The sequence below is a fragment of the Dermacentor andersoni genome, chromosome 4, assembly GCF_023375885.2.
Source record: "Dermacentor andersoni chromosome 4, qqDerAnde1_hic_scaffold, whole genome shotgun sequence".
NCBI lineage: Eukaryota > Metazoa > Arthropoda > Arachnida > Ixodida > Ixodidae > Dermacentor > Dermacentor andersoni.
In genome coordinates, this window is record NC_092817.1 from 14,112,332 (window position 1) to 14,134,363 (window position 22,032).

Below are 22,032 nucleotides of genomic sequence, written 5' to 3' on the forward strand. Positions count from 1 at the left end.
GAGGAGTGAAGGCGGAGGAGGAGAGTGTCGCTACTTTACGAAGGTTGAGGGGTTTTAAGCTCGAGGCATATGGTGCGATTTTCCTTGCGATTTGTTCAAAATTAAATTATGGAGTTTTACGTGCCCACTTTCTGATTATGGGGCACGCCGTAGTGGAGGCCTCCGGAAATTTCGACCACCTTGGGTTCTTTAACGTGCACCTAAATCTAAGTACACGGGTGTTTGCGCATTTCGCCCCAGTCGAAATGCGGCCGCCGTGGCCGGGATTCGATCCCGCGACTTCGTGCTCAGCAGCCCAACACCATAGCCACTGAGCAACCACGGCGGGTGTGCGATCTGTCGTACGGCGCGTGGTGTGCGACTTGCCGCATGCGGCGATTCGGGACACATGGTACGAATGAGCGAGCGGTGGATCGCTCCGCCCAGAACCGGCGCCCCTGCGTGGAAGTTCTGAATGCTGCGTAACTTCGAACAAAAAGTGAAAGCAAACGTATTTGCACACCTCTCTTGTTTGAAACAAACGATGACAATGTAAACACGTCTATGCGAGCACTGCAGACGTGTTTCCGCAAGGCCGCGTTAGCAGTATCGGCTCCGTTGACGGCCGCCGATGGCTAGGAGCCGGCAGGCGTAGCTCGCTCGGCCGTCGAATCCGACACCAGTGGCGCTTAATTGTGACACGATCGCTTGCAGCTCGTATAACGAAGCGCCTATGTTAGTCAGCACAACGTTTACACAGTTATTTCATGCTTAAAATGCAGCACATTTGATTTCATTGGCACCGACGGAAGCGAACGAGCATGCCAGGCGAGCTTGCGATCGCTGGGAGACGGTGTAGGCCTAGCTCGCCTGCCGTCTATCCGGGGCCGAGGGCCCTTGCGATGCGTCTGCAGCTCGTAATAGAGCGCCTAAATTCGTCAGCACAATCAATGCCTGAACAGCTATGTTTCTCTTAAGTGGAAATGCGGTTAGTTTTCCCGGCGCCTTTAGTAGCGATGAGTAAACATGCCAGTCAGGCGAGCCGCTTGCTGGCGCGTCTGCCGCTGACCGCGTCCGAGTAGAATCACGCCAACGATTTACTATTTCGCACAACGTTTTATAACACGCACTCTTTCGAGTTCACTTTATTCTATACGTTATTTCGTGTCAGAAACTAATTGTAGCCGATTTATGTGCCGCCATCAGCGGCGAAAGTGGCCCTCGTTTCGACCAGGGATAAAAAAAAACAGAAAAATTGGAGGACGCTTAAGCTTCGCCTTCAAGAGTGGAACGCGATAGCGTTATCGCACCCCGTTCGCGCCGCCCACTCATTCGCTCGGCATGCTCTTGAGTCACACAAAGACTAAACGTGCGCCCGAGCAAGCGGAACGAACCAAAGAACTCGGTGTCTCGGAGGGAGAAACGATCTACGCGAGCCAAACGTCGTGATCCGCACGGACAGCCGGGCCACGACGCGCCATAAAGGCGGACGTGATTATGGGGCTGACGCCTCGATGAGATCGTCCTCTTTCTCGCTTGGGAGCACCACGCAGGCACATGACTCCTCGCCAGCAGCACGGCACACATAGTAAGGGACGCTTTTCCACCAGACGCGCTACGGCGCAGTGATTACGTCAGAGGCGTACCGCATCGGACGCTGCACCTAGGAATCGCGCTTTGAGCGGAAAGAGGAGCCGCGTCGCCCAAACACGAGGGTTCGAGTGACGCACGCTGGAAGTTGGAAGGGGCGAGAGCGAGAAAACTTATTAAAGGATATAGGGGCATCCCTATACGGCCTCCCTATATAGGGAGGCCCTATAGGGCCCTATAGGGGCATCCCTATATAGGGCCCCTATATCCCTATTAAAGGATATACGGGCATCCTCACACCGGTCCCCGCACGGCCCCAATGCGCCCAAACGAGACGAAGGGGAGACGCGGGCGAGTGGTGCGCCGCCTGTCGGGGCGGCGCCGTACATTGCGAGGAGGGGCTCTTCTGTGTTTGCCGCAAGATGGCTCTGCGTGCGCGCCAAGCGCAGAAGAAATGTAGCCGAAACGTACTTCGCTACGCGTTTAACTGCGACTTCTGTAATTTATATGCTCATAATTACCGATATACACCGCAGTATAACTTTCTACGGCACGTTTCTAAGGCAACACCGCATTCACTAGAGGCGCTTTTGTCCCGATTTAAAGCATCGAACTCATGGCTGAGAAATAAAAAATAGAAGAACTCATGGCTGAGTGTTAGCGTCTCCGTCTCACACTCCGGAGACCCTGGTTCAATTCCCACCCAGCCCATCTTGCAAATTATTTTTATTTATAAATTGCCTTCCGCCATTTTTCCCTCACGGCCAACGCCGCCGACGACACCGGCTTTTCTGCGACACGAGCTCCTTAACGCTGTCGCGTTAAAACACACGTGACCGAAGCGGTGAGGCGCTCGCTCGCCGGCCCCGCCCCGCCGGGGCTACCACGTGGCCATGACATTCACGCTGTGTCTCGGGGCTTTAGCCGGGCGAGAACACGAGCACCACAAGACGTTCATTTAGGGATCGCCAGCCGTTTGTGCGCAGGCGCTATAAGAGCGGGCGTGAGAGAAAATCTGGGAGCTTTTGCTCTTTGAATATATGACTGCCTAGGTACTACGGAAGAGGTTTCATAGCGCGTGTTGTATGCGTTTGTCCCCTAGACATGCCGACATTGCGGCGTGCGGTCACGGATGCCCCATTTGGTGATCGCTGTGTCTTAAGGGGCAAGGTTCTGACTGGTGTTGTATAAGTCGCGGGTCGCTTTTTTCGTCGCGACGACAGATTGAATTTTTTCACAAGCACTGCTCCAGGAGGGCACATGTAACCGGCAAACGGAGGCTTCAGGAGAGCACCTGAGGTTATAACAAAACAGGCGGCGCAGGATCACCAGGGCACCACCAATAATGCGAAATAATAACACGTTGTTTCAATGAATAAAAAACACGATTGAAGAAATATAATTACGTCCAGCCGCCAACTTGTGACGCTAAGTTCAGCACTACCGCACCCCGCGACTTCTGCAACACCAGCCAGAACTTTGCCTCAGAAGGTATGTCGGACAGACTTCATCGCGCCTGCGGCGCTGAGTCAGTCACCGTCACCGGCGGCCTTTCAGCAGCGTGCGAGCGTAAAAAAACTCGACCCCACTCCGCAATGCCGGCATGCCTAGGGACAAACGACTACAACACGCGCTACTTCCTCCGCAATGCCGAGGCAGAGTCATATATTCAAGGAGCAAAAGCCCCAGATTTTTTTTCTCGCGCCCGCTCTTACACGCGCCTGCGCACAAACGGCTGGCTATCCCTCAAATGAACGTCTCGTCTGGTTGATGGCTATGTGGTTGATGGTTGCGACCAGGGTGCGGCCATATAGAAAGAAATGTCTTTCTTGAATATGACTCCCTTGAGGTGCGGCTAGAGCAGTGCGGCATTGCACTGTACGGTGTGCTTCTACTGGCATGGACCGGAGGAATATGGTGCGGCTATACAGGAAGAGCTACGGAGTCAAAGCCCGCACAAGTGAGAGCGCTTCTGAAAAGAGTCCAGCGTTTTATACCACGTTTGTTTAGGCTGGGGAAGAGAAAACATAAATACCTTATTAGTAACAGTTTAATAAGACAGAACACACGTGTGAGTATAAAGGCTGACTTATTTTGAGGTTTTTCCCTTTCGCGTGGAGACGCAACCCACGCCCGGCGTTCTTCGGACGTGCCTCGCATGGGCTCCGCGATTTCTCCTCCTGGCTTTGGCATCTCGCCCGGGATATCCTCCAGTTTCTGCTACCGAGCACCGAAGATGTAAGGACGTTCCTGACACCTCATTTGCCCAGACCCGCCGACCACCGTTTTACCAGGGCCTCATCTTTGACCAACCACAAGGCCTCCGAGCTAAGCCCAACGCTCGGCGCAACGCCACGTCGCCCGCAGCGCGCAACTGCACCTAGCGTCGCACCGGCGTCTGCTGCGCCGGCACTCGCTCCCGTTGCCTCGAAGCCGCCGATATGAAATGTATATAGTCGATGGTACACTCATCTCCCAACAAGAATTTGATGACGACCCCCGCTGGTCCCGAATGCTCCAAGCCCACCGTGTGGCCTATCCAAAGGAAGCCGTTTCAGCCACAAACGCCCACTTCAAGTTGGCAATGGCACTCCCGTCATCGCTGAAGACTCACCTCCTATGCCACCGCGTCCCACTGCCTCGACTCCCAGCGGAAGACTACAAGATCGTCTTCCGTCCTGGAGGTGGCCTCGACCTCGGCACAACCACCAATGGGGCCCTCCTTGCCTCACTCTGTTCAAGCGCCAGCGTTGAGTACGCCGTCGCCCGTGCCGAGGACCGCGTACGCATAAACCCATACAACAACTCTTTCACCGTCGGTATGCCATCGAAGCAACGCACCTGGCAGTACGTGCATACCTCTGAGTTGCGTCTCGCTACCCAGCTGTAGCCACTGCGCGCTTATGTGGCCGCACCCGACAACGCCCTCCGTGGCATAATCTACAACGCTGTGGACAATCAAAACCAAGAGGACATAATCGAGGACCTGTAGGCTATGAATCCCAGCAGCACTTACGCCATCGCCGACGCAAGGCAGATGGGTCGCACCCGGTCCATCCTGATCACCTTCGTCGGCACGAAAGAACTCCCTCGCACCGCAATGTTCAACTGCGGCCTGTTCATCTGTCACCCCCTTCCGCCCCAAGGCTGAAGCGTGTGTCAATTGTTGGAGCCATGGCCACCGCTCGGACGTATGTACCAAGCCCAGGTCCGGACGCTGCCCATGCTGCGGAGCTGTGCACGCGGCTTGGGACCCCCCTGACTGCACTTCTAAATGCATCTTGTGCAGCGGCACACATGTCAGGGGGTCCCGCCCGTGTAAGCTCCGCTTCGAACGGGGAGGTCCCTCCCCACTCACATCCAGCCCCAAGTCAACGCCATCCAACTCAGAGCAGTCAACACCATCCGCCAAGGACTGTCGCTCATCCCGCCCCCGTCAACGATCCAGCTCCCGATCAAGCCGGGACCGCAGCCCCGCCTCATTTCCACCGCTACCGGGGCAAGACACCCCATCAACTGCTACCCAGGTGAGCTGGCGATCGCAGCCTCCCACACCCGACCCCGATAAAGAAAAGCTCAAATCGCAGCCCAGAGCAGCGAAATTGCCCTACTAAAAGAACAGCTGCAGGCACTGCTCGCGCGCCCTCACCTCCCCACCTGTTCCCCTCACCAAACCTCACAACCCATCGCTCGCCCGCCCCCACCACCACCACCTCCCGCCCCTATGTCCGCCTCCTCTTCGGCCGCGTCTTCTCGTGCCTCCTCCCCCTACCGCAGCCCTCCACATAAGAGGCGCTCCTCTACCGAACCTGCCCCTGTCATCCGCCACACGGCCTCGTTCCTCGAGGCACATGAATGACGCCTCATGGCCGCCATTACAGCGCTGCGTACGTACACGCAGAGCTGGATGGCTCAAATTAACAACCGCGTGGCCAAAATTGAGGCCCGCCAGAGTTCCCTCGAAGCTGATCTTGCCCAGATGACCATTAATGTCTCATCTCTCCTCCCCTCATCCTCATCTCCCAAGCACCCTGCACCAGCAGGAGCACCCCGGCCTCAAGATGGCGAGACACACCCCGCGCCTTGATTTCTGGCAGTGGAACTGCCGTGGCTTCCGCGCAAAGCGGAACACGCTGCAGCTCTACCTCCAGAACATGCCTCCCTCCGACTGCCCCGCTATCATCGCCCTTCAAGAAACCTTCTCCCCAGTGAAACTACGTGACTACACAGCTTTCCACCCTGCTTCCCCTTCACCTCCGAACGTTGCCACACTAGTTCATCGCGCCTACATGGCAATCGAGCATCCGCTCGACGTTCCGGAGTGCACTCACCTCTTCTTGGCCAAGAACTCCTTCCCCGGCGGTGGCAAGATGCCAGCCTTCTTGTCCTTATTGTATACAGCCCTCCCCGCACACCTGAAGCTCCCCTCCTCCTCCTTCTCTGCAACGCCATCTCACGAGCGAGCCGGAACGCACTCCTAATTCTTTGGGATTTCAACGCTCATCACGTAAGTTGGGGGGCTACCCCAAGAACTGCAGGGAGGGCCTGGGGCTATGGACCTTCGTGCAGAACGAACAGTTGACCGTCCTTAACGATTTCTCGGAACCCACTTGCATTGGCTCCAGCGTGCAACGGAACACTAATCCGGGCCTTTCCATCTGCAAAAATATCCCGGACGCGGTGTGGACGAACACCTGGGTCTCTCTCGGTAACGACCACTATATGCTGTTTGTCTCTGTATCCTTTCTCACCCTATTTTCCTCCCGCAAGCGCCTGGTGCAGATGGTGGACTGGGATCGCTTCCGCCAATCGTGGCAACAAGCCTCCACCTCCACTTCAGACATTTCTCAGTGGACCACCAATTTGCTTCAGGATGTTTCCTCTGCCACCTCCACCGTCCCCACACCTACACCTACACCCCTCCTCCCTCCTACACGGCTGATAGTCACCACCTGCACCTCTGGGAGGCGTATCACTCCCTGCACCGCCGCTGGCTTTCCCAGAAACACAACCGCTCGCTGCGCCTCCGCCTTGCTCGCCTGGCAATGGACATGGAGGAGCACTGCTCCTCTCTCACCAGACAGCAGTGGGGCCAGACCTGCGAGCGCATGGCTGGTAACATCGGGCTGAGGGATACATGGGCTCTCCTACGTGTCCTCCTTGACCCGTCACATTCCAAGGCCACGCACCGCAGGGACGTGACGCGCCTCCTTCACTCATCTCCACTCTCTGATTCCGACTTTCTTCTTGCTCTTCGTGATCGCAATCTCTGCACCAACTCCCCTTCCTCTCGCCCTTCCTACACCGGCAGCCATAATTCTGCGCTCGACGCCGATATCACCCTGGGCGAGGTTCGTGCCGCGTTGCATAAACTCCGCACCACCTCCACACAGGGGGCCGACCAAATCTCTAACAAGGCCCTCCGTAATCTGCACACCCCATCCCTCGAGGCCATCACTGACCTCTTTAACAAACATTGGCATGAAAGCACTCTGCCTTCCGATTGGACCCACGCTAAGATAACTTTCATCCCCAAACCTGGCAAACCAATAGACATCCGAAATCTCCGCACCATTTCCCTCACTTCTTGTATCGGTAAGCTCTTGGAGCACGTTGCTCACGACCGCTTGCAGAACTTTCTAGACGACAACCACTTTTCCCCCAAATCGATGTTCTGCTTTCACCCTTCTCTTTCTACCCATGACGTCATGCTCCAGCTCTCCGAAGACGTTCTTCACCCCCTTCACGCCGAGCGCACTCGTGCGGTTTTGGCACTGGATATGACGAAAGCATTTGACAACGTCCTCCATTCCGCCATCCTAGATGCTATTTCCACCCTTAACGTGGGTCCTGTATCCATGGTTATATCGCGGCTTTCCTTGCCCGTCGCACGGCTGAGATCTCATTCGGCCCTCTGTCTTCTCCAAATTTCACTCTTGGAAATCAGAGCACACCCCAGGGTTCCGTCCTCTCCCCCTTCTCTTCAACATCACTCTTTTCCCCATGGCACGCGCTCTCGCTACCATTCCTAACCTGTCACATGCTTTCTACGCCTATGATATCACCCTCTGGCTGACCACCGGAAATATTGGAGAGATGGAGGCCGTCCTCCAGGCGGGCGCGGACGTGGGCGCCGGTCGTGCTCGCGCAGGCGGGCTGGCCTGCTCCCCGTCAAAGTCAGAGCTTTTGCTCATACCAGCTCCAGGCACGGCCCCCACCTCGTCCCCCACCCTTAGTATCATTATTGACGTGAACCCCGTCCCTTCTGTCTCCTGCCTCCGCATTCTGTGTCTCCTTCTCCAATCCAACGGCAAACACACTGCCGTCCTTCCCCGCCTAACTACCACTGTCCACCAGACCGTCCGACTTATTTGACGTGTCGCTAACCGGCACCACGGCATGCGTGAGCACGACCTCCGTCGTCTTGTACAGGCCTTCGTTCTCAGTCGCGTTGTCTACTCCCTCCCCTATCTCTTCCTCTCTCGCGCCGAGGAATACAAGGTGAACTGTCTCATCCGCCAAGCCTACAAGTCGGCCCTTGCGCTCCCCACCTTCTCGTCTGCTAGCTATGGACGTCCACAATATTCTTTCAGAGCTTGTGGAGGCCCATCGCACGGCACAACTCGACCGCCTTTCTCGCACCCCCTCTGGTAGAGCCCTTCTCTCTTCCCTCCGCTTGACCCCTGCGTCCCCTGCCTGTGTAACCCACCCCTTACCCTCCTCTGTATCTTCCATGCTCACTATCAACCCTCTTCCAAGCAACATGCACCCTGAGCATCACGCCGCCCGCCGCTCTGCCCGCGGCTCCAACCTCTGGCGCCAGTATGGCACAGTCTAATGCTGTGTATGTCGATGCGGCGCCATACAATTCCCACCCCGCCTACGCCCTTGCCACCACTTCCCATACACTTTCTCCCCTGACCGTTGCCACTATACCTGCCCCCACCTCCACTACCGCGGAGGAAGCAGCTATTGCGCCCGCCATTGCCACTACACCGGCCCGTTTCATATTCAGCGACTCCAAAGCTGCAGTCCACAACTTTGCGAAGGGTTGCATCTCCTCCTCTGCGCTCAGCATCCATGAGCACTCCCCTCCCCCTTTTCGTCGTATCCAACTCCTCTGGGTTCCGGCTCACGCGGGGCACCCTGGCAACGAGGCGGCAAATTCCATCGCCCGCGAGATGACAGACCGAGCTGGCCCCCTCCACTCCGGGATGGACACGCGTGACTCCCTCCTCACCTTCCATGACATCACCCTTCATTGCCGCAACTCTCACCTATTCCTCCCTCCCCCTCACAAATCCCTGTCTAAGCTCCAATAGAACACGTGGCGCCATTTACAGGCCCACACTTTCCTCTCTCCTGCCCGACTTGCCCTTATTCACCCCGGTGCCTTCTCACCTGAATGCACGCTCTGCAGACACCCACGGGCAGACTATGCTCATATTCTCTATTCGTGCCTGAAACACTCTCCCCCTGCCTCTTGGCATGTATCTAGTCCGCAGCTATGGGAGACTGCTTTGGCCAGCTCGGAGCCGGATGTCCAGCTACGGCTAACGATCTGGGCAGCGGAAGTCGCCGCCAGGCATGATCTGGTGGCCGCGACCGGCAGCCTGAAGGCCACCCGCGGAACGGCGGCATCTTAATTTTCTTTTCATTTTTTTTGGCCTTCACTAAATAAAGTTAGAGGAGACGAAAACACAACATTAGACGAAGACATCACCGAGGCCGAAGTACGCGCCGCTCTCAGCTGCCTACGCACGACATCATCAGCCGGTAAAGATAAGATCACCAACAAAATGCTCAGGAATGTAGATGACCCTACCATAACAATGATCACCAAGCTTTTTAATCAGCACTGGCAAAACGGTACACTCCCGCAAGAGTGGAAGCACGCTAGCGTGGTCTTCATTCCTAAACCGGGCAAGTCACTCAGTCTAGAGAACCTCAGACCCATATCTCTTACCTCTTGTCTTGGTAAGGCTATGGAGCATGTGGTTCTCAATAGGCTGGTTGACTATGCCGAAACCAACATTCTCTTCCCAGAGACAATGATCGGCTTTCGTCCTAAACTGTGCACCCAAGACATACTGTGGCAAGTACAAAATGATATCCTTAACCCAGCGCCTATACGCGCAACTCGAACAGTGTTAGCATTAGACATACACAAAGCGTTTGACAATGTCTCACATCGAGCCATTCTAGAAAACGTATCCAACATGAACGTAGGTAAGAGAACATATACCTATATTACCACATTCCTCAAGGGACGTACTGCCACCGTAAACATAGGCAATATTGAAAGCAAAACCATAGAGCACGGCACTAGAGGTACACCACAGGGAGCAGTACTTTCTCCTTTCCTCTTTAATACTACCATGAGTGGCTTATCCCGACAGCTCAAAGAGATTCCTCATATCAGGCACGCCATCTACGCCGATGACGTAACGATCTGGACGCGCACTGGGTCGGATGGAGAGATTTCAGAATCACTGCAGGCAGCGGCTGACGCAGTGCAGAAATACGCTCGCAACAATGGCCTCAGCTGTTCGCCGAAAAAATCAGAATTGCTTATAGTCCGGAAAAAAAAATCCCGCAAATGCGGCTGCTAATTTGTCGGCACACATTCAGGTGCAGGTAGCTGGACAACCGGTCCCACCCGTTCCTAAAATAAGAGTGTTAGGATTGTGGATCCAGCAAAACACGCACAACCAAGAAGCCGTAGCACGACTCCAAACTACAGCTGGGCAATTACAGAACCTTCTCAGGAGGGTCTCCAACCGACGGCACGGAGTTAAGGAGAAAGATGCCTGCAGGCTAATCCAGGCTTTCTTTCTGAGCCGAGTGGCGTATGTCTGCCCTTACCTGCATCTCAGGAAGAGGGATTTGGAACGGATTAACGGTCTAATCCGAACGTTATTCAAACAGGCTCTTGGGCTACCAAAATGGACTAATACAGAGGCACTCTTGAGTCTAGGGGTGCATAATAACGTTGAGGAAATCATAGAGGCCCACAAATGGGCTCAAATAGTTCGATTATCCGGCACACATGCGGGACAGCGGATCCTCGACACCTTAGGGTATCGCCCAGCCTTAGACACCCCGCAACGACAGCGAATACCTAACACTATCCGGACCAAGATCATTATCCCCCCGCTTCCGAAAAACATGAGCACTGAAAACAGCGGTAGACGCAAAGCTAGGGCGGCGGCACTCTGGCAATGCTACAAAAACCAACCCACCATATACGTGGATGCTGCTCGCACCAGTGATGGTTGACACATCATAGCCGTCACTAATGGCGACGGGCACACCATCAGCTCTGCGACGGTAAACACATCTTCCATTGTGGAGGCGGAAGAGGCCGCCATCGCCATGGGCACCTCCATTCCGGGCACCAAGATTATTATATCCCACTCGAAAACAGCGATTCGTAACTACACCTCAGGTTTCATTTCCCCTCGAGCATTCAGAATAATTAACAAAAACCTCAATCAATGGAAGTTGGTGTGGGTACCCGCTCATGCGGGCAACCCTGGCAATGAGGCCGCCCACCTAGCCGCCCGAGCAGCTAGTAACCGGGAGGTGGGCTTGCCCGACGGGGTTGACCGACATGAAGGTATCCACACCTACAACGAAATGACCGTTTATTACTGCGAATCCAGGCGAATATATCCATCCCCGCACGAGACACTGACAAGAATACAGGCCACTAACCTCAGGAGAGTACAGACTAGATCTGTACTTAGTCCAAAAAGGCTAGCTGCATTGACCGGTGTTGAATATCCACCAAACTGCAAACATTGTAGCTGTCTCCTTGCGGACCAAGATCACATCTTGTGGGGATGCCAAAAGAACCCTCCCCCGAGAGAACTCTTTAGGCGAGCTCCCTCACATGACGAGTGGGAGAAAAAGACGTAAACTTCCAACCCGCAAGACCAGATACGGTTGGCGGAATGGGCTGATAGCGTCGCGGCAAAGCAGACGCCACGCTAGCCCACACCGCTGGGAAAGAAAGCTCCACTAAAACTTGACAATAAAAGTTTTCTCTCTCTCTCTCTCTTGTACCACCCCCACCCTTTCGCGTCTGGTGAATCGCGAAACTGTCGCACGTGGAAGCTGCGTCGATTCAGCGTCTGTTTGCATCGGTTCGGAGCAACCAAAAGCACTCAAACGCTGCCGGACTGCTTGGCGCTGCAACACATGTGCAGCAGCCGCCGCGCCCGTAGCTTTGCCTCTTCGTCTCCACACGTTCGTCGCTACTCTCTTATCGAAAGGCTTGGCAACCTGCACGCTCCGCGTTATCAGATCAGCTTGTACGCAGTCACGGCCGGAGGAGACGAGCGCTGGCTTCTCGGTATTGGGTCAGGATGTGTGGGGCGGTTGGGGTAATGAGCATAAGAAATGAGACAGAAGGAAATAAATATCGCCTAGGTGGCTCGGCTCATTAAGGTCGTGTCCGAATGAGACGCCAATATACGCCGTCGCAATGCACTGCACTGCGTTTTCCGAAGCTCTGAGGTGAAGAAAGCGCTCCTAGTCACGCAGCACATTAAATTAAATATTGTGCATACTTTCTAAGATGTATTTGTATACTGGGGCGTGACTCACGTGGCGTTCGTGCAGGTGTCATGTGCTAGAATGAACCACACTGAGTAGACATAACACAGCAGATGACCAGGACGATTTACAGAGTAAAACAGACTATTCACATGTACAACCACCTATGCTTTCGCATATCTCTCGCTAAAGTGTAGATAAATGAACACTCCGCCTCCACAATTTTTACAGCGAAATTGTGTAGGTTTAAGATCCAGGGTTCGATCCAGGGTTGAAATGCTCGCTACATACGATTTCTTCGCTCATTTTCTTCCCGATGCGGAGCTTGACCGCCCACGACTTCCTCCGTTGTTTTTTACTCATTTAGAAAGTGGTGCAGGCTTACTTTTCCCAATATTGCACGATTTGTGCATTGTGAGACACTGCACATGCGGTTGGTCTTCGCTGTTTTTTTCCATATCGAAGAGTACCAAAACGCCAATACTGCTGCAGAAACCTCGTGAGCGGAAAATCCATCACCCTTTCCCGGCTTCCGAAAGAATCCGCGCGGCGGCGCTAGCATATCTGGAAAGTGGATGGATCGAGAAAGTGAATGGGCTGGGAGAGTGTTCAGGTATCTGTACAGGAAAAACATTGATTCACAGTGGAGGAAAAGAACTAGGAAGCTTACCAGCAAGTATGCGGCCTGTAGGGTGGGCAACACAGCAACAAAGAAGGTCAAGCGGAAAGTCAGAGACGCTGAATTAGGTGGTGATGGTGGTGGTGATGTTGAAGCAGGCGGGGTTAGCCTGGCATACATAGCCGGCAATTGTGTCGCCTGATCCTCCTTCGAGTTGAGATCAGGGGGTGTGTCACCAGTTGTCGATGAGCCCCGTGTCTCGCAGGAAGGCTATCAGCACTCGTTGCGCTCTCTTCCTGAATGCCGCGGGCCCTCCGGGGAAAACAACGTCTTCAAAGGTCCTGTGCGTGAGACCGCTTTTTTGCAGGTTGTCGACCAACGCTTTTCTTTCTGTGTCAAATTGTGGGCATAGCCAAATGAAATGTTCGATGTCACCAATGTCACCACAGAAAACACAGAGTGGGGAAGCGCGAAGCCCAGTCTTGTATAACCAAGCTGGGGTGTATGCGGAGTCGGTCCTGATGCGGTATAAAAGCGTCGCTTGTTCGCGTGTAAATCCATGAGTCACACAGGATTCGTGTGGATTCTTGTGCATCTGTCTAAAGTGAAGGCGGATTGCATCCTTAGGGTTTTGAAAAGCTTTTGGAGCTTTCACTTTTGGGACACATGTCAGCGCTAGGCGTGCAAGGGCGTCAGCTTCCTCGTTTCCATCAATTCCTACGTGTGATGGAATCCACTGAAACGTTATGTTAAATCCTTTGCTCGTTAGGTCGTCAATCAGTGCCAGAGACTGCCTTGTAAATTTCTCTAGATGTAGGCCCCGATGTAATCTTTGTAATGCTGACTTGGAATCCGTCAGCACCACGACATCTCGTGCAGAAAAGGCACGTAGTTTCCGCAAAGCCGCGGTGATTGCGGCGCTTTCTACTGTTGTAGAGGAAACTACGCGATCCAGTCGGCCAGACCATGACACATCAAGGGATGGTATGCAGAATGCCGCTGCACAGCTATCTGTTTGTGCGCACACCGAACCGTCTGTGTACACTTGTAGATGGCTTTGAAACACAGCGCTCAAGTGGTCCAGCACAATAAACTTGGCTTCGGCAGTTGAAATGGTGCGTTTCGTCGGTAGGTGGGGTACATTGAGGCTGCAGGTAACATCCGGAAAAGACCATGGCGGATCAAGGCGACTTCGTTTAGGCCATTCCAATCCGAGAAATCGGAAGGTGTTCAGCGCCGCATGGAAATGTGAGCGAGTTCTTGATCTTAGCCGCCGGAGAAGCGCCGTGCCTGCGCGTGACTCGCCCAGCCTTAATAGCTGCGTCAGCAAGGCCTGAGATGCCAAGAGGCGGAGTGGAAGAGACTCTGCCTCATTAGTGACTTTCTTGTTTGAAGCCGCCGTTGGAACTCCCATCGCCAAGCGAAGTCCCTTTCTGTGCACTGCCTCCAAGCGCTCGAATTGACTCGATGACGGTGATATCAGAGGGAGCTGATAGAGAATGCGGCTTGTTATCAGTGCAGCGTTCAGTTTAAGCATGGATATAGGATTGTTTCCCCAACGTACACCTGCCAATCGACGAAGTGCGTTGATTCTTTGCACTGATGCAGCCACAACACTTTCGACCGCACCACGCCATAGTAGCTTGTTGTCGATGGTGACGCCCAGGAATCGAACATGAGTTGCACGAAGAATTGAATGCCCTCTGATATTCAGCGTCAGACGTGTTGACTTGCGTCTCACTCCCGGGAAAAGCATGAAGGCTGATTTTTCTGCTGATAAGGATAGGCCAAGCGTCGATAAGTGGCGATCGATAGTGGAGATTGCGGCCTGGGCTATCCGGGCCAAACGTTTGTGTTGGTACCCCGAGATCCAAATGCAGATGTCATCTGCGTAGATGGACATTCTAACTGCCGTCCGACTTACTTTCAGGGCATCTGGAAGGCTGGCCATGGCAACGTTAAAAAGCAAGGGGGATAGGACACTTCCTTGTGGGATGCCGAGGGAAATGCGTCGCTTGACACTCATTATACTTCCCAGCTTAACTTGTACACATCGATCACTGAGAAATTCATGGACGAATCGAAGAGCATTTCCCGAGACGCCCATGGCTCGGAGTCCGTTGATGATGCCTGTATGAAGCACACAGTCGTATGCCTTGGCAACGTCCATAAAGATGGCGAATGTGGAAAGGCCGTCTACGCGATGGTGCTCGATATGGCTTAGTAGATCCAAGACACTGTCCTGGGCACTCAACCGTGGACGAAATCCGGTCATACATGATGGCAGTCTATTTCCTTGCTCAAGATACCATGTTAACCTCGTACATATTAGTCTTTCCATCAAGTTTGATACGCATGATGTTAGCGATACTGGCCGATATGAGGTGAGGTTTGCAGGATCCTTTCCGGACTTGAGCACTGGCACCACCCATGCTGTCTTCCACGCTTCTGGGATCTCTCCTGTGCTCCAGACGTGATTAAATATGTCCAGAAGTGCTCGTTTTCGTTCATATGGCAGATTTGTCAGCATCTGATTGCTGATCGAATCGGGACCCACAGCACAGCGTCTTCTTAATTTGCTAAGCGCCAAATCCAACTCACGAAAGGTGAACGGCGTATCCATGGTATGGAATGCTTCAGATAACAGAGGGTTCGATACTCCTGCTGATCTGCCAGATGTGTATATGTCTGCAAAATCTTCTGCAAGGGTTTGCAAATCTTTTCCTTGCTTTAAAGCAAGTGCTTCGAATGGCCTGTGTAGGCGAATATTTCCGGATAGGCTATTCATTACTCCCCATATCCTTGTCATGGGAGTAAACGCCGATAAACTCTCACAGAAAGCAGCCCATTGAACTCGTCTTAATCTTTTTGTGTGACGACGGATGACAGCGTTTATCCTGTTGTATTCAGTTTTCGCAGATGGATTTGCCGTTTTTCTCATTAGTTTTCGCTCCGCTCTCCTACGCGCTGCGCAGAGGTTCTTTAGTTTCAAATCAGGAGTAGGGAAATGATCTGGCAGTTTCAACATTGAGGTAGCCACTCTTTTGCTCCGCAGCATATCTGCGAACAGCTCACCAGGGGATTCGTCCAACGCTTCTCTGTATGTGTCCCAGCGGGTCACAACACAGAATTGTCGCCCAGCAGAGTGAAATCCGGTGATGTTGGTGAAGATCGGAAAGTGGTCACTGCCCATCCTGTCTGAGGCCGTTGTTGACGATACGACAAGGTCTGTAGAATGGATCACGAGGTCTATGGCACTCCATGAATCTGGTGGTCTGAAGAACGTCGGTTTGCCATCGTTCGCGATACACAAGTCAGCAGCTTCCGCGGCTGTGACTAGTTCCTTGCCTCGGGAATCTGCAGTCTTATCTCCCCAAAGCGAATGATGTGCGTTAAAGTCCCCACGCTGAATTAATCTCATGGGTGGCGGCAATGGAAAAGAAACCTGCCATGAGTAACTACTTAAGAGGAAAAAACGAAATCAGGAAAGAAACCATTTATGATAACTCAAAGGGAAGCTCATTACTTTTCGAAGCGAGATCGGGATGCCTTAGAACACGCACCTATAAAGCGAGATATAAGAAGCAAGAAGCATGTGCTTGCTGCGGTAAAGCTAGAGAAACGACGGAGCATGTTTTAGTAGAACGTGAAGACGTCTACCCAGCGGTCGATATAGGCACCACTGGCCTCCTTGAAGCCCTTGGGTTCAGCGGGAGCAGTGGTAAAGTAAACATGTCCGCAATAGACACAAGTAAGAGGCGATTGGAGGATTGGTGGAAGAAAAGTAGGGAAACGACAAAAGACGGAGACGTACAAAGCACAGTTCGCACTAGGGGATCAGAATATTTGGGTGTGGTAGTTCATAGTGTTTTTTTTAATTGTTTAACATAGGTAGAACATTAGGCAGTATTATAGCAAGAGCTTGGTGGCGCAACCCACCGCCCCGCTCCAAAGGGGACGCGCATAACATCCATCCTCCATCCAGCGCGAATTGGACTAATATCCTGGCTTTCGTGGCGTCTGTGTGCAGAAACTGCCATATGGACCGATCCTGGTGATAGTGCAGGAAGGGTCCAAGTTCAATGGAACATACCCCTGTGGGCTGGGAGCCTGTAACGCGCCCTAGAACTACCCTTGTAACACCTACCTTGTAACAGAGTCTCGAGAAGTGGACAGTGTTCTGTGACTCAAAACCAGCACTGCAACTCATCAGCAATTATATGAATGACAGAACCGCATATAGTCCTCTGGTTTATGACATCATGTCTCTGCTTGCTGAGGCGTCTCATTCCGGGCATACCATCGTGCTGCAGTGGATTCCTGGCCATTGTGGAATAGCTGGAAACGAACAGGCTGACGCGGAAGCAAAAAAGGCGCACACTGACGGAACCATTATAAAAATTCATTTTTCCCGGTATGACATTACCGCTTTGCTCCATACCTCCATTAAAACTTCTACGGCGCGACATTGGGACAACCCCGAACATCGACAACAGCGCCTCCATAGACTTGACGCTGGATTACAATTCCGGCTTCAACTTCGGTTGCGGAGAAGCCACGAAACACTCATTCATCGCTTAAGGCTGGGTGTGGTATACACCCAACGATACCTTCACAAGATTGGACAGGCACGGGACCCTGAATGTAGCGTCTGTCACACTCTCGAGACAATAGCTCACGTACTTTGTGTGTGCCCTCAATATGCAGCTGAACGAAGAACACTCAAATCTACTGTTGACAGCTTGGACTCCCGCCCCTTTTCAGAAGAAAAGCTTTTGGGTGCGTGGAGGAGTGTTGACTGTACCCAACGTGCCATGAGATCACTTTTGAACTTTTTAAGTGAGACTGGTTTAGACGATCGCCTCTAGAAGCTGTGAGACGTGAAGTCAGTGCGAAATGTGTTTGCGAAATAACTTTTTGTGACAAGATTATCTTTTGCGTGGGCAAGATTACTCTTACGTGTATTGCATCTACAGTACGCATCCGCATAATGGACAACGTGTATATAGTATCTCATTGTACCATAACATAATCACCCGCCACCTACCTTTCCCTATATTTCCCACTTCCCCTTTCCCCAGTGAGAAGTAGCAGGCTAGAGACACGCTCTCCAGGCCGACCTCTCCTCCTTTCTCTTCATTAAAATCTACTCCTCCGCCTCCTGGGATCCAAACTATCATCATCAGCAATGGCTCGAGCGTCGTCATCTTCCACAACTGGCTCGTTGGCTCCCCTCGGCGCAACGGCGCGAACGCGCTCGTGTCACTGCTCACCCGTTTCCACAGCTGGCTCCGTTGCTGCTCAACATTCCAGCGTAGAATTTCACTTCTCTTCTGTCGTCGTAATGGGGAGGCCGCGTTTATGGCGGTATGAGCCATTCCTTAAGGGTGTATGAGCCATTCATTGTCTTACGTGACGGATGTGATACTCGAATGTGTGTGCTTGTAAACCTATATCGTCACTATGACCACAGATCAGGGCAATATATTCGTACGTTTGTTCAAAATTCTGTGTCACCTCTGTGTCGTTCGCTAACCGGCTTCGCTGGTCATCCAACTTCACAGAGTGGAATGGATCATGACTTTTTATTTTTGTGAGACACCTTTGAAGTCGTGTTGAAATCCACGTGTGCATGGAGAGACTTTCGTTTTTATTTTCGTATAAACACGAAGAAAAGGTTCCGCGCTTACGGTTGCTTTCTTCTACTCCATCAATGTCAAATTTACATCTAACGGAAAAATAAAAGTTCAGAATAAACGCCCGAACTTTGTCCGGATACTGACTTTATTTATGAAGGCAAAGCGCGCCGTTCTTTTAATGAACATTTGAAAATGTGCATCTTTTGAAAGGTTGTCGTAATTTAAGAGTAATAGCACACATTAAAAAAAAAAAAACCAACTTCATATCTTCCGGTCCGCAGTGATTCTGAAGTATAGTTGCAAGTGGTCGTCGTTACCACTGTGACAATCCCGGAAAGGTCAGGAACGGCACCGTCGTGGTGTTAGCACCGACGCCCCTGGCTGGGGTGGCCCCGTCTCGAGACGCGCGCTTCCTGTTCTCACTGGCGGCGACAACCTGCAGCAGGTGCACGAAGCTGTCGTCCGGCTTGTTTTGGCTCTCGTATATGTACGGCAAGGAGTCGCCAGGGGACGCTTGGGAATGAGGGCTGGGCGTGCGCGATGTCGATCCCACCTTGGGTGTGCGAGGTGGTACCGCTGTGTAACGCTGCCGCTGTTCAACTTCGTTCGCATCGGGGACCTTGGTAAGGAGCAAAAGTAGAGTGCGAATGAGCGGAACCAAGCGGGTGTCACGCTGCCTGCCAGACCGAAGGCCGACAAGAAAGTAGGCGGGTCAAAGACGCGCGCTGTCTTCAAATATGATGGTGTTTTAGTAGACGCGCCGATTTCGAAAAGGCAACTTTGACAAGAAAGTAACAGATAAGAGTGAAAAAATAAACACGAATAGATGATGAATGATCAAGATCGCTTTCTGCGTCTGCTAGTTGCCTTACGAAAAAAAAAAAAAAGTTTCGTTTGCTTGAAAACGCTATGGATTGCTTGCTGACGCATGTGCTTTGCTCCGACGCCATTTGCGCAGCTTTTGCGATTATCTGTGCGGTTGCTCCTGTGTTTGCGGATTACTGTGGCTAGCCATGACTCCGCACTAACTTTCGGACCCCCTTTCTGTCATTTTGCAGCTTTAAGATAATCATATTGTGTGTCTATACCAATATTTCACACATGTGGCATTATAATAGTAACGTGAATAGCGCTGACCGTGTCGGTGGACGTCAGAAGTTCTTGGCTTCGTGTGTCATCGCTGGCGACATCGTTGCTCCTTTCGGTGGCCGCTTCGTCGGCTCTATCGTGCAGATGTCTGGTGCCCTCGAGCGTGAAGACGGTGTGCGACGCCGAGGTGGTCATGGTGCGGTAGAACTCCTTCACTTCCTCCGGGTCTTCGTCCAGCTTGTAGGCGATGAAGCCGACCGAGTACAGCAGGAACGTGCTGACCACGATGCTGTAGTAGATGAGCACGTCCACGCAGCGCACGACGTGATGCCGCTGGCGCAGCGAGGACATGCCCCCTCTGTGGTAACCTAAGTTGTCCCGGCTGTCTTCGACTCCGGCTTCGAGAACCCGCCGCGCATTCCCGCCGCTGGGACTGCGAGCGCCTGGACTCCGAGTACTTGGTGGACTCCAAGCGCCTTGTGGACTCCGAGTACCTAGAATGCGAGAGCTTACTGGATTGCGAATGTCGACTGGTGGACTACGAGGGCCTGGTGGACCGCGAGGGCTGCCTGCAAGTAATCAGGCCAGTCGTCCAGGATTTTAGGAGTGTCCCAAACTTTATTCCCGAGTCCTGACTCGACTCTATTTTGACAGCCATTTGTTCTGATTTGAAGCCCTGGCACCGCTGGTGTGCGGCGCGCGCCTGTGCGGCTTTCAACCACCCGAGCATGCTCACATTCGCCGAATTCATTCTTTCAGTCTCTGTCACAAAAAGCCTCTCTGGAGATGACACAAATGCACGTGGAGCGTGTTACGACGGAGGTTAAAGTCAGTGTGAACGTATGCCTGAAATGTGATAAGTTTCACCGACTAAATTCTAATTAAACTAAACGTAAACTAATTAAAGAAGGATCGTGTATCCTAGTACTGGAGGCACGCTACGTGAAATACTGCACGCCAAATTACACCGGCGCGTATCGCCCACTAAGTCCCCCTCCCCCCCCCCCCCGCCACATCTCTCAGCCCCCACTTCCTGCAGCGGAGTCTGCAACCTTGCCTGCAGCACTGCGAAAGTCGTCCGAGTTTCCTGGACTGCGAGCACCGCTGATGTCTCGTTGTCTTGGGGACGGAGAGGTCGTGTTGGATTTGCTCCGGTGCTCCGTTCTGCGAACTGCTTGCCCACGATTTCTTGTATTTTCCTCCTTATCTGGTTGACCCATGTTTGGCTGATCTTCACCGTCAGGCTGCTGGTTGCTCGTTCAGCGCGTGCCTGTTCGCATGACGCCATGACGGTGATGATACCTTTCGGATTGGCCCCATAAGAGGAAAGAGAGAATTGGGGCAGAACCCATCGCTCTACGAATGTCGACGTTAACGAGATTAACGCAATCTAGCAACGCACCGTACTGCCTCTGGTATTGCTCCCACCGCTGAAACGCGTCGTGTGAGGGGCCCTCTCGCGCCGCATTGGATGGATGGATGGATGTTATGAGCGTCCCCTTTGGAACGGGGCGGTGGGTTGCGCCACCAAGCTCTTGCTATTATACTGCCTAATGTCCTACCTAGGTTAAACAAGAAAAAAAAAGAAAAAAAAAACACGATGAACTCCCACAACCAAATTTTCTGACCCCCTATTGTGAACTTTGCTTTTGTACGTCACCGTTTTTTGTCGTTTCCCTACTTCCACCAATCTTCCAATCGACTTTTACTAATCTCTATTGCGGACATGTTTACTTTTCCCCTGCTCTCGCTGAACCCAAGGGCTTCAAGGAGGCCAGTGGTGCCTAAATCGACCGCTGGGCACATGTCTTCACATTTTAATAAAACATGCTCCATCGTTTCCCTAGCTTTACCGCAGCAAGCACATGCTTCTTCCTTCTTATATCTCGCTCTGTAGGTGCGTGTTCTAAGGCATCCCGATCTCGCTTCGAAAAGTAATGAGCTTCCCTTTGTGTTATCATAAATTGTTTCTTTCCTGATTTCGTTTTTTTCTCTTAAGTAGTTACTCATGGCAGGTTTCTTTTCCATTGCCGCCACCCATGAGATTATTTCAGCCTCTCTTACTTTCCGCTTGACGTTATTTGTTGCTGTGTTGCTCACCCCACAGGCCGCATACTTTCGGGTAAGCTTCCTAGTTCTTTTCCTCCACTGTGAATCAATGTTTTTCCTGTACAGGTAGCTCAACACTCTCCCTGCCCATTCACTTTCTTCCATATTCTTCAGCCGTTCTTCATAATCAATTTTACTGTGAGCTTCCCCCACTTCAAAATTAGTCCAGCCCATATCACCCTGCACAGCTTCATTTGTAGTCTTCCCGTGAGCGCCCAATGCGAGGAGTCCCACTGACCTTTGGTTCCCATTGATTCCTGATTGTATCCCTGATTTCAAGCAAACAACCGCATTTCCAAAAGTAAGTCCTGGAACCATTGCACCTTTCCACATACCCCGGAGTACCTCATACCGACTGTATCCCTATAGCGTTCTGTGCTTCATTATAGCTGCATTTCTCTTCCCTTTCACTGTTATTTTTTTTCCCGTGTTTCCGTATATCTATTG

At 52.5% G+C, this 22,032-nt stretch overlaps 1 protein-coding gene across 1 annotated transcript; it reads right to left on the reverse strand.

Moving 5' to 3' along the window:
* Nucleotides 1–18,109: 18,109 nt before the first annotated feature.
* Nucleotides 18,110–20,121, reverse strand: LOC129386135 (uncharacterized). Its single transcript, XM_055073522.2, has 2 exons — nucleotides 19,525–20,121; nucleotides 18,110–19,006 (listed from the first exon to the last, which is right to left on the reverse strand). Exons 1-2 carry the CDS (start codon nucleotides 19,825–19,827, stop codon nucleotides 18,701–18,703), a joined length of 609 nt encoding a protein of 202 aa, XP_054929497.1. The 5' UTR covers nucleotides 19,828–20,121; the 3' UTR covers nucleotides 18,110–18,700.
* Nucleotides 20,122–22,032: the final 1,911 nt, after the last annotated feature.